The 12,421-nt window shown below is 50.7% G+C and overlaps 1 protein-coding gene across 1 annotated transcript; it reads left to right on the top strand.

Moving 5' to 3' along the window:
• Positions 1–11,952, top strand: C18H1orf116 (chromosome 18 C1orf116 homolog). The gene is made up of 4 exons (XM_059675728.1): positions 1–157; positions 4,952–5,137; positions 7,633–7,807; positions 9,040–11,952. The coding sequence occupies exons 2-4, from the start codon at positions 5,033–5,035 to the stop codon at positions 10,701–10,703; spliced, it is 1,944 nt and encodes a 647-aa protein (XP_059531711.1). The 5' UTR covers positions 1–157; positions 4,952–5,032; the 3' UTR covers positions 10,704–11,952.
• Positions 11,953–12,421: the final 469 nt, after the last annotated feature.

The following is a 12,421-nucleotide window of genomic DNA, read 5'->3' as shown; positions in this document are numbered from 1 at the left end:
AACCAGCACAGATGAAGCATTTACCTGTCCAGGTAAGTCAGGAAGAGGTCAAAAGAAGAAATCAGCGGGAGGCAGGGGAAGCAGGCTCTGTCCGCGTCTCCGCCCTTTGAAATATAAGGGTATTTCTTTCCTCTCTTCGGCCCCCCACCCAGTAAAGGTGAGTTCATCGCTAACCAACTGTTGCTTATACTGTAGCAAGGTGTGTGTGTGAGGGGGTAGGGGGCTGTGTGGGAACTCAGAGCTAGAGGGTTGTGGGGAGCCCTATACACCCCAGCGAGCGGGCTTTCCTCTCTGTTCCTCAACTCCCAGAGGCCAGTCGGGGATGCCAGAAGGTTGGGTTGAAGTGCTTTTGTGGAGACCAGGGCTGGAATGTTGTTTTTTTCTTTCCACCTGCTTATTTAGGTTGGATAAGCGTACAAGGGGGGGAAATAGGTTTGTTTTGGAAATTTCCATCTCTGGGCAATTCCAATTGACTTGTGACTTTGGACGAGAATCGTTGGAGTAGAAGTCAAAATGCAGGAAGGCCCAGGGAATGGGAGTAGTTTTTTCCATTGCATTTCCACTGGAAACTCTCCCATGGCTTTATCAACTCACCCACTATCTTTATTTAAGTAAAGGGTGCAGTGTGTGTGTGTGTGTGTGTGTGTGTGTGTGTGTGTGTGTGTGTGTGTGTCTAATACTGGCAATGTGATAATGGCGCTTTCTGTGGACAGGTGTGTAAGGCATGAGCTCCGCTGGGTTGTTTGTGAGGGGAGGCGAGGTTTGGTTACATTGGAAAAACTCCAGCTCGGGCTACCAGCTCATCTCTGGAAACCTCATGGACAAGCCAGTCGCAGAGTCCCCTTTATTTGGGTTCAACTCAATTAATTTTCTGACTTTACCTGTGAAGAGACCTGGAGACTGGCAAACCGAAAGCTACTTGGCTGTGCTGGGGCCTCACCCACATTTTTATGACTCTTTCGCGGTAGCATGCTGGCTCTGGTAGGAGTTCCGAGTGGGGCTCAGGTCACAGGAGTGTGATCGTGTCCACAGGGAGAACCAGCCCGGGTGTGCTTTCATCAGGGTTCCCAGTTAGCAGCTTGTCTGACAGGTTTACTTGCACAAGGAAGTTGGATGCAGAAGTCAAGTCAGAATCGTAAGTCAGCTCTCCATTATCCACCTCTGGGGATGGGGGGCACTCTGGCCTGTAACTTTGCCCCATGTCTCCTTTCTCCTGCTGCAGGAAAGAGGGAAGCAGGAAGACCTGGGGTCTGAGACACAAGCTGAGTGAATGTACAGATATACAGGGGTGGGCAAGAGTAGGTGAACAGTTGTGACTACGGGAAACAGAGTTTATTCTTGTTTTTGCCAATGAACAACTGTAAACCTACTTTTGCCAACCCTTGTATTGGCTTTCTAACAAAGCTCTTTTGTGCAGAGAATATGTATACCAACCCCTTCCCTCAGACCCAGGGGTGAAAGGGGGTTTAGAGCGTTTCCATGAAACACGCAGAAACTCCCCCACGTGCTCGGAGAGGATGCACCCACAGTATAATGGAAGTCGTCCTGGTGGTTTCCTTGGGATCTTGTCCAACCTGGGATGCATTTCTGGGTAGAAAAGCAGAGACACCTAGTCTGAAGGAAGTAGGCGACCTCCTTGACTACTGGGGAGGGAGACCGAGCCCGGGGAGGATGTGGGGGTGGCTCAGGGGAGGAGTCTATTTAGAAGGTACAGAGAAAACTGAAATGGGGCTGAAGCCTTCTGCCCACCCCACCCCCTGCAGATGCCAGAATTCCACACGCTATTTATTTACTCTCCTCCAAGGCTTGGCTGGCTTTAGTGGAGTGGTTAATATTTAATGTGCCTGTGCATGGCCAGCCCTAACTATACACATTTCTTAACCCATTCCCTCCTCCCCTCAAGTCCTCCAGAGGTCAAGGGTTCAAAGATACCAAACTCTCACCTGAGTACTGGCTTTTTATCAGGTTGAAATATCTCAGGTTTCAATGAGTGCCCTGAAATAGCCCCCAAGTTTCAAGGTTGTAAAGTTGATGGAAGGAAATGCAGCCGCATCCAGGTCAGGCCAAACTGCTGAGGGAGGGAGGGAGGGGGAGTGGGAGTGGGGAGAGAAGACCTTTTCACGGGTCAGACGCTGCGTCAGAAAGCAAGGTGTGGAGACGAGGTTGGAGCACTTCAGGACTCATTGAACTTTGGTTTCAGGTTGGGATTTGTCTCTGCAGTGGTTATGTAGCGTCTGATGATATGATCTTCAATGGCACTTGGTGTAATGTCTTTAGTATGGAGATAGCTGTTGTTGGGGCCAAACCTGGCCTTGGAGCATGAAGCTGGAGAAGGTACTGTACAGGGTTCAAGGTGTGAGTTAGAAGAAGGGTGACTGTAGGGCTTCTGTGCTCAGCCAGGGGCGGCCAATGACCTTCTTTGCATGGCCCTCTTGCATCTGGACAGTCTGAGATGCCCTCTGGAAGGGCAGGGGCCACCGGCTGTCCTGGATGTACAGTTAAAGGTCATTCCTTGCTTCCCTTAGGGAGGGGAAGTGGGCCACACCCTGCCTAAGTTATCAGGCTTTTTTGAATATCTCATTAGCATATTTAAAGTACTTTGTAAGCTATATATTTTTTTGAAGTAGTGCTATTCAAATTGTTTCCATCTCTTCCAGCTGCTTCAGGCCACCCTGGTTCTGAAGTGAGAGTGTGACAGGCGCCCTAGGAGGAAGGACAGGCTAGGAAACCACTATAAACACTGAAGGGTGCTTGGAAGAACCCGGGTAGTCATTTTCTCTGAAAGGAAGAGGGAGCACCCTCTCACCCATTCACGGAGAATATTATATTCATTACAGTGAGTCACTTTGACTATTTACTGCCCTGATTTTTCAGAGAAGAGAAATGAAGGCAAAAACTAGACCCACGGTTCTCCACTCACTTCTCAGAAACAGCGCATGCTCCATGCCTGTTAGTTTAACTGAAAGCATTGACCAGATTCCATTGCGCTTATAGTAATAGGGTAGAAGGCAAAAAAAAAAAAAGGTCTTCCCATAGTTCAACTCAACAGACACTAAATGGATGTCAAATTCATTCATCTAGCATTCCTTGAGCCCATCTTATGAGAGATGGTTCCCCTTTTCTGTAACGGCATCAATCTCATAGAATGTCAAGAATGAGTTAGTACTATCTGATCCTAGGACCACAGTCATCAATGGAGTGGATGTAGGAGGTGACTGGACTTCATTCACATGACTTCTCATGTTTCTGTGTCTTTGGGGTTCTAGATATTGGGCAACTAACCTCATGAAGGAACTCTAAGACCTGCCTTACCCAATGATGACTTGTCATTGGGCATCTTTGGCATTTCTGTTTTTTCTTGTTCCCTATCTCCTGAGAGGCACTGGGCCTCCATCAACTACCTGTGTCATTAGGGATCTTCCCTCTTCATTCCCCATTGTCCTGCTCCTCCCTCCCTGCTCCACCTGAGGGCTTTCTCCTGAGCAGGAGGGGAGCTCTCTGAGGCCTTGTGCTTGTCAGCGCCATGGAGCTGGCAGGCTGACACACCCAGCACAGCCCAAACCTGACTTAGGCATTGGGAGCAGTGATTGGTGAAGGAACAATGAGCCCTGAAATCCAAACCCCAAGTCCCGAGATCTCAAATAGAACACATTTTTTTCTAGGACATTTTACCTAGTATTGGAAGGGTAGGAAAGATGATAGAAGACAAAGTATGGTGTCATGGGGGAAATATGGATTCAGAATCAGACTCTATTCTATATTTTGTATTCTACCTCTCCCTCAACTTTTTGTTTAGACTGTCTTTTAATCTTTATATATTTTTTTAGAATTTCATTTTCACAAAGGAGCGTCACCCTGGCCCTCCCAATTCTGCTGGAGTGTTTCCCACACACAGGCATGTGAAAATCCTTGTGGTTTTGAGAAGGTGGATGGCATTCCTTTGCTGTTACTATTGGCACAATGAACTTGAAACGTTTGTCCCTAGGAGTTGGAGTTGGGAGGACGCTATCTGGGACATTTTTCTTGTTTATTTGACCTGGGTTAGGAAACCTCCTTGGAATCAGTTCAACCATAGAGGGGGTGATGCACACGAGGAAAACTGGGTTTGTGCCAACCACTGTAGGTGCTATGCATGTGTGTCCAAGGCTAGGGAGACAGTGGTGGCTTGCTGGTGGCTGCTGTGATGATGGTGCTGTTGACTATAATAGCAGCTAACAATCGGGCCATGCACTGTGCAAGTGTTTTACGTGGACTATTTTGTTGTATCTTTAAGACAACCCTATGATGTAGATACTATTAAGTCCCTGTTCCTTCTTTCAAGCCTATAGTCTCCCATTTAGACCTGAACCCGTCTTTTCTAAACTCTTGTTTCCCTTCCTTCAATTTACTTTGATCCCAAGTGGATTTTGTCTTTCCTTATTGTAAGAACAGTAGTAGTTAGTTATTCATTGCTTAATATTGACTACCAGCTAAATGATGCTAACTGTTCTCATTTAGTCCTTACGTTAACCCTGTTCCATGAGGAAAAATAAACTGAGTCATTTGCTTCAAATCACATAACTGTAAATGGCTAACCTGTGATTTAAACCCAGATCCAACGACCTCCAGAATCCAAGCTATTAACCCCTATAATATTTATTGTTTATAGTAATGAGGTTGGAGGGTAAGCCCCCTAGTTCAGAGAGAAAGGTGACTAAAGGAGATGATGGAATTTCCTTTCTGACTAAATGCTCCTCCACCACCTAAGTCCGTCCTTCTGCATGCATGTGAGCCAGCTTGTGTGTCCTTCCCTGCAGGCTGGGGGGGTTGGGTTTGGGTAATGGCTGTCCACGGCCCCTTCCAACACTTTGCTTGCTTGATGTCCCTGCTGCCATGCTGCTCCAGGGCCTGGGCAGAGCCTTGCCGGGGCCCAGGCTTGGCTCACACATGGCTTTGATTCTTTTCTTTTCAGGCCCAGCTTGGGACATTCTTCGCTTCTCTCCGCTTCCCCTCTGGGAGCCCCTTTCGCCGTCCCTGCACCTTGCTTCTGGCAATGCCCGAGAGGGAGCTGTGGCCAGAGGGGCCTGGCTCGGAACCCGTGACCCGCATCGGCAGCTGGGACAGCATGACGAGCACCACCTCCACCCGCTCCGGATCTGTATGTACCCTCTGTCCTGCAACCTGGCCCGCTGTCTGCACACCTGCCCTGCCCCGCCCCGCCCTGCCCACCAACCTGGCTCACTGCTCCTTCTCTTTCATCTTCCTTGTCAGGGAGTGAATCATCCGAGTTGATGCTTTCTGCCTCTGAGTCACCCATGGTTCTATAGGGTGGGACAACCCCAGAGCGCAGTTGGACAAGTGAGACTTTTTCTAGTTTTCATTAGGTTGGGGGTCTGAGTGCAGATGAGGGAGCAGGCCGGTGATCTGAGGTCATGGTGGAAACTAGGATACAGACGCTGGTAGCACATGGGTTCCTGAGGTTGGTTCCCTGCAATTAGCAGCTTTATTTCAGTCTTTAAAAAGATCAAAGAGACCAGAGGAATTAAGTGCCTGGGTTCTGGAGCCGAACAGATCTGGGTTCCTTAGTATGAGCTGTATGACCTTGGGCAAATGACTTCATTTCTCTAAGCTTCAGTCTCCTTAGTTTTACAATGGGGATAATATTAAAACTGAATTCATAGCGTTCTTGCAAGGAGGTGAATGAAATGTATATATAGCACTTAGCACATTTCTCTATGTAGAAAAGAATTAATCTATGTATGAGCAGAGATTGAGACTCTTCCGAAGTCACTATGTTTAATGATTTGTGAATGGCACATAATAAATTGTAATTTTTCTGGGCATGAATTTAAATCTTAATTGTTGTATGGCTAGTGTGAAAGAGTAAAGCTGCCCTATGTGAAATGTAAGCTTGCCTTTCCTGTGGAAATTTATCACATACATAATAACACCTGAGAATTTATAGTTATTTATAGTTTATGGCTTTAGAGGTATTTGAAAATGTAAGGATTATAAGGGTGTCGACTGTACATCGACATGTACGAGGATGTTTAATATAGTCAGTGAGCCCTGGTCGATGTGGCTATGTTGGTTGGAGCTACAACAAAAGGTGACAGGTTCTATTCCTGGTCAGGGCACATACCTAGGTTGTGGTTCGATCCCCGGTCGGGGCACATATGGAAGGCAACCTGGCGATATTTCTCCCTCTCTCTCCCTCTCTTTCTCTCTCTCTTAAACTGGTGAAAACATATCCTCAGGTGGAGATATACAGTCAATGAGTTTCGATATGTAAAAATGGAGCATAGTTCCATACCACTGGACACAGAGTATGACTGGGATGTAAGGTTTTCAGAAAGAAACATCCACAAAGGGTAAACCCAGAGCTGGCTTATCTTTGTCCGGAGTTGGCTCCAGGGCTTCCAAGGGCTATGTTTAGGGCTCCCCTTGAAATGTAAGTGCCATCTGTCAGTTGTCACTCGGTCAGCTGACAGATGGCACTTTAAGGAGTCTGGGACTGGAAGGGTTATTCCAACAGCTCTCTTCACCTCCTCCCAGGATGTTTGTAGGGCTATCCCAAAATCTTTCCTGGCCATCTGAGTGGGTCTGGAGAATATATAACTCTAAAGCATCTCAAATATTAGGAAGAGGGACAAAGATACCAGGAACAGACTTGGGCCAAATTTCATATATTCCTATTTGCCCTTTTAGTTTTCCCTTCAACCTCTTGTTTGGAGAGTGACTGTTCCATGGGTCTTCCTGGCCTGTAGAACATTGGTCAGTAACCATCAGAAATGACCATAGCATTTTTTTCTAGATATTCCTATGGGCTTTCTCATAATTCAAATCAGCTACTTAATATCTACCTAATATTTAATACCAAATAGCTTTCTCCTCCCCTCCCCATATACTCATCCAATTTCTTCACCCTCCCCCCTTAAGTTACTATTTGCTTAAGAAATGCACACTCATTTGAATGTTAGCAGAGCCAAATACTATCAAGAAGGTAAATACACATGGGAAAAAAATCCTGTATGGAATGCATTTCAGAGTCAAGTATAAATTATTTAGTAGATGTATCTGTGGCTAGTCATACCACTGTTCCCATTGGCCTGGCAGCCAGCAGTTGGCCGATTTTCCTGTTTGTCCTCATCCTGTCCTTGACATGCCAGGTCAAGTATGCAGAAGTACTTAGAAAAGTTGAAAGCAATACCTTTCAAGTGGAAGGTCAAATCTTTATGTTGCTCGTATAACTTAGAGCTAAATCGGAGACACACAAAGTGAAATATTGGGCATATTTGAGCAAAGAAACAACAAATAATTGCAGAGAAATCGGAATGAGAACCTGGGACTGCTTCTGATCTGTGCTCCCAAGCGTGTCACCCAGGACTGAGCAAAAGAAAGGCCTCTTGCCATTTGCCTGCCCAGCCGCCTGAGCCGGGTGCTGGTGGGACAGCAGCCCGCCGGTCTCTGCCCTCCCTGGTGCCTACAGTTTCAGGAAGCAGCTCCAGCAGGTTTGCAGAGTAGCACCGTGGAAAGGTTTCCAGCTCTTCAGCATTCCTTCCCCAACGCAGGGTGGTTCTCGGCCCCGCCAGTTTCTGCCGAGGTTTCTCTCATAGCTGCCTTCTCCTCTCCTTCCTCCTGTCCTCACTCCAGACCGACAGCTACGACTTCCTGTCCGCTGAAGAGAAGGAGTGTTTGCTCTTCCTGGAGGAGACCATTGGCTCATTGGACACCGAGGCTGACAGCGGACTGTCCACTGAGGAGTCTGAGCAAGACACAACTCCCCAAAGTCCCCGAGCACTGCCCCTACTCCAGCCTGCTCCCCAGGGTAAGAGAGACTGTCTGGGCACCTTTGGCGAAACGCAGGAGATCTGAACGTCCTTCTGCTTTGATGGCTCTTGGCTTTAAGAGTCACAGGCAGAAGGAGTGACCACACTCCCCTCCACTCTCCTGGCCAGAATAAAGCTTTGTCCCTGGAGGGAAGGGGGCGGGGGGGGGGTGCTGACCAGCCAGCTTCCTACGCCTTTCTACCTGTGTCAGAGGCCTGGGAGGAAGAGGGTTTGACCAGCTGCCACCCACTCATGGAGGAATTCTAAATAGATAGAACCACAGAGGTGAGGGAGGGCTGGGTGGTTGGCTCTGTAGAGTCTGAGTCAGTGTGGGGAGCTAATCTCGATGACCCAGAGGCTGAGGCTGCAGGAGATAAGAAGAGGGAGGGGCCCCCTCAGCCTGAGTGGGTGGCACCTCAAGGCCCGGGGAGGGTGTGTGCAGAGCCAGTGGTGTTGAGGCCCAGTAGAAGGGGGACAGGATGGCATGTGAGTGTGGCCGTGAGTGTGGGACCATATGTCCCAGGATAGGTGGGCACTTTCCTCCTGAGGAGAGTCCCGCTGGAATCAAGGCTGCAATCATTCATTCACTGATTTAGCAACTATTTACTGATAACGGGTTAGAACGTCCCTGAAGCTCGAGCAGTCCATGGGAACACGGGGCTGCACTGCCACCTCAGACTCACTCCCTGGCCCAGTGGGCCCGGTGCACCTGGCTAGCTCCCCGGAAGGAAGGAGCCCAGGTCGCTCTCTGGAGTGGGGACAGCTTTGGCCATTACCCAGAATCATCCGGGTACTTACCAGTATGGGAAGTGAAGGAAGAGGGTGGACCCCAACAAGGGCAAATCACCCGTTCGTGCTGTTCGAGTTCAATGTTTCCATGGGATCACTTACCGGGGAGCCCCAAGATACCTAGGGGACAGTCCTGGGTCTCTCCCACCACTGGTGCTTCTGTAGACAGTTTGAAAGGGCCTGCATTCAGGACAGAGGACAGGAAGCCATCGGGGGCTGCCCTTTCCCCAGTTGTTGTGAAAAATTAATCCCTGATGGAAGGGAATCTGCTAGTATCAATCTGCTCATCTAAATGATATCCAGGCAAGAGTGCTGCCCCTTTAAGAGCAAAGAACCAATAACAACAAAACCCATCCATGCAAATTAGAGACCAGAGTTCAGGGAGTATTTGCTTTTCCCTTGGCAGCAGGGTTCTCACCTCTGTTCTCCCGGCCCCTCACAGGACATCCAGAGGAGACGGTTGCTCAGCAAAGACCAGAGCCAAGGGGAGCAACCCAGTCCAGCGTCCCCCCTCTGCCTGAACCCCAAGGCCTGGGCTTCAGATCCGGCTCGTACAGCCTCCCCCGCAATATCCACATCAGTAGGAACCAGAACCTCAGGAAAAGCACCCCCCAGACGAACAGCCACCTGCCAAGGGAACCCAACAGGGTCCTCCCAGACCCCAGGGAAGAGCAGCTCAGCCAGAGCAGGGAGCCCAGCCAGGCTCCAGTCCAGAGGGTCCTCCCAGACCCCAAGGAGGAGCAGCTCAGCCAGAGCAGGGAGCCCAGCCAGGCTCCAGTCCAGAGGGTCCTCCCAGACCCCAGGGAAGAGCAGCTCAGCCAGAGCAGGGAGCCCAGCCAGGCTCCGGCCGGGCTCCAGGAGGCCGTCCTTGATTTGGACACAGCGCTCATCCCCCCACCAGAGGCTTTCCGGGACGCCCAGCCTGAACAGCGTGGGGAAGACAGCCCGCCCACAGGGCCAGGGGAGAGGACCCCGGCGCCCCAGCTCCTCACGTCACTCAGCCCCCAGAAGAGAAAGGAGACTTCTTCAGAGGCCATGTCCCAAAAAGCCAATGAGAAAGGCCCGACGGGGGCACCAGGACAGCCTCGGCCTCTTCCTGCCATGTCGTCTCAGAACACCAGAGCTGCAGATGCTTCCGTCCCACCAAGGCGGGATCCAGATGCCCAAGTGGCTCCCCTCACAGGGCCTAAGCCCCGGAAGCTGCCCCCTAATATTGTTCTCAAGAGCAGCCGAAGCAGTTTCCACAGCGACCCCCAGCCCTGGCTGTCCCGCCACCCCGAGGCTGCCCCCGGCGATTCCGGCCTGGTCTCCTCTTCACTGCAGGAGCAGAGGAAAGCACGCAAGGAGGCTCTGGAGAAGCTGGGGCTGCCCCTGGACCAAGAGAAGCCCAGCCCCCACCTAAGTAAGCCCCCCAGCTCCATCAGACTCAAGGGGACTGGCGCTCAGGCCCCTGCCCCAGCCCCAACATCAGCTCCCGCCCTAGCTCAGCCTGCACCTCAGGTCTCAGCGGGGAAGGCACTGGCTCCTGCTCCGACCCGGGGACCTTCTCCAATGAAAGCCCTGGCTCCAGCTCTGGCTCAGGGATCTACTCCAGGCAAGGTTTTCATTCCTGCCCAGGAACCCCCTCCAGGGAAAGTTCCAGCTGCCAAGTCTCTGCCAATCCTCATCCCTAGGGCCCCAGGGGTAAGTAATGCCCTGACGCTGCAGGAGAGCAGCATCCCTGGGCTGAGGCAGATGAACTTCAAGTCCAACACGCTGGAGCGGTCAGGTGTGGGGCTGAGCAGCTACCTCTCAGCTGAGAAAGACCCCAGCTCCAAGGCCAGCAGCTCTCTGGGAAAAGACTCCTTCTTGAACAAACTCTCACCCAGTGTCTTGCGTAATTCCCGGCCCCGCCCCGCCTCCTTGGGCACTGGGAAGGACTTTGCAGGGATTCAGGTGAGCATGCTGGCTGACCACGAGCAGAGCTCCAAGCGCCTGTCTTACCAAGGACAGAGCCGCGACAAGCTGCCTCGTCCCACTTGTGTCAGTGTCAAGATTTCCCCCAAAGGCATCCCTGATGAGCACAGAAGGGAGGCTCTGAAGAAGCTGGGACTGTGGAAGGAGTAAAGTAGGCCCTGGCCACCAGCACTGCCCGCACAACCTCGTCCCTGCCTCCTGTCGTACAAGACGACACTCAGGGCTCCACCCAGGAGCCTTGTCCACCTCACTGCTCAGGGGCTGGGCGGGGTCAGGCTTCTCTCCAATGCTCTGCTCTCCGAAGTGAAGAGGAGGGAGAGATTGGAGTCCAAGTCTACGCTCAGATTCAGGGTGGTTGTGCCAATGAGTACCTGATGATCTTCCTGAATATGATTTCCAGAGAGAGAGAGAGAGAGAGTGTGTGTGTGTGTGTGTTAGGCTGTATGTATCACTGAAACTATTTATAAGACACAAGGAGTCACTGAGAATTCTGCTCATGTTGGAGATTTTTGTACATTGGGTAGAGTTCGGCCTAACTGAGTGGAGAGGGGTGGCCAAGCCTGATTTAAAAAAAAAGAAAGTCAAAGGAGACCATTGGATGTGCCAGTGCCACACGTGCAGCATCACCTGAAATGCGGGTCTGCCAGAATTCCTGCGATAGATGGAGACGGGCTCCTACTTTGCTCGATCCCTCTCTCAGTTCTGGCCTGCTGGACAGGAGCCAAGAGGAGTTGGTCTGTCATCTCTTCACCTGCTGCCTTCTCACCGTCCCCCGTCCCAAGGACAGGATATGTTCCTGCAACTGAAGACTCTTGGTTGATTGAGAGCAGCAGAGCTCTTGTTGGTCTGAGAAGGCGGGATAAGTGGCCAAAGCGCACACCTCTGCTGGGGAGGGTCCTTGACTGTGGACTTGATAAATTCACTAAAAAACTGTGCAGTGGTCCCTGATTCTGTGATTTCTGCTGCTATCTCAGTCTGCTCATGACTGGCCCCAGGCTGGGCCAACATTGAGATGGGAACCCGAGCCCAGAGGCTTCGGTACTTACAGTAGAACTGTCTCGGGCCTTGCCCACGCTATTGCAAGTAGTTTTTACCTTCCTCAGTACCTACGGAAAATCAACACAACACATTCTCTGCCAGTTATGCATAGAATATCAGAGCTGGGAGGAGCCTCAGAGATGCTGAAACCCAACCCTGTTGGAGAAGGGAAGTGATCCATCCACAGTCAGTGCCACTTAATAGCCGAGCCAGGGCCAGAGCTGGGCTCCTGATCCCAGTCCAGGCTGCATGCTGCCTCCCCTCACGCAGTACTTGTAGGCATCCACACAGCACCCCACGGGACCTTCACATCCTAAAGTGTCTTCTGAAATATCAGAGATTAAATGCTGTTCGTGTCATATTTAGTGTTGTGGCTTTTTATTTCATCTTTGGGAAGCAACAGTAGAGTAAGTCATTATTAACCCCGAATTTCCTGACCACGTTATGCAATTTGAGAAAATGCCAAAAGAAGGTAATCAGAGTGGGTGGTGTGAGCTTGTGAATACAGGCTTGGGGATCAGACGTGGCGAGACACGACTCCTACTTCCCCTTAGGAAATAAATGGGACCCGTGGCTGTGACCTGGTTGGAGTCCAGGATCCCCAGATGTGAGGGGCAGATCCAGGAAGGAAGCTCTTATTGGAAAGGTGCCCTTTAGGTTGGCTGAGCATTTTGGGGCTGCATCCTTAGGGGCCCAGCACAGTCAAAGCTCAGCATTTCTGAACATGATGAGAAGGTTAAGGTAAGGACAAGTGGCCCGCTCCACCCTGTTGTGGTATGCGGGGTGTGGGTGTGATGGTTTCTGTGTACTCTCTCTCACACACACCCAAA

This window comes from Myotis daubentonii, chromosome 18 (genome assembly GCF_963259705.1).
Source record: "Myotis daubentonii chromosome 18, mMyoDau2.1, whole genome shotgun sequence".
NCBI lineage: Eukaryota > Metazoa > Chordata > Mammalia > Chiroptera > Vespertilionidae > Myotis > Myotis daubentonii.
Note: the sequence above shows the minus strand (reverse complement) of the source record. Positions and strands in the feature narration are given on the sequence as shown.

Bases quoted from the DNA above. Each gene is read 5' to 3' on its own strand.
- C18H1orf116 (XM_059675728.1), top strand. From the start codon at position 5,033: ATGCCCGAGAGGGAGCTGTGGCCAGAGGGGCCTGGCTCGGAACCCGTG. The intron at 5,138-7,632 runs GTATGTACCCTC...TCCTCACTCCAG, and splicing joins CCTCCACCCGCTCCGGATCT to ACCGACAGCTACGACTTCCT. The intron at 7,808-9,039 runs GTAAGAGAGACT...GGCCCCTCACAG, and splicing joins ACTCCAGCCTGCTCCCCAGG to GACATCCAGAGGAGACGGTT.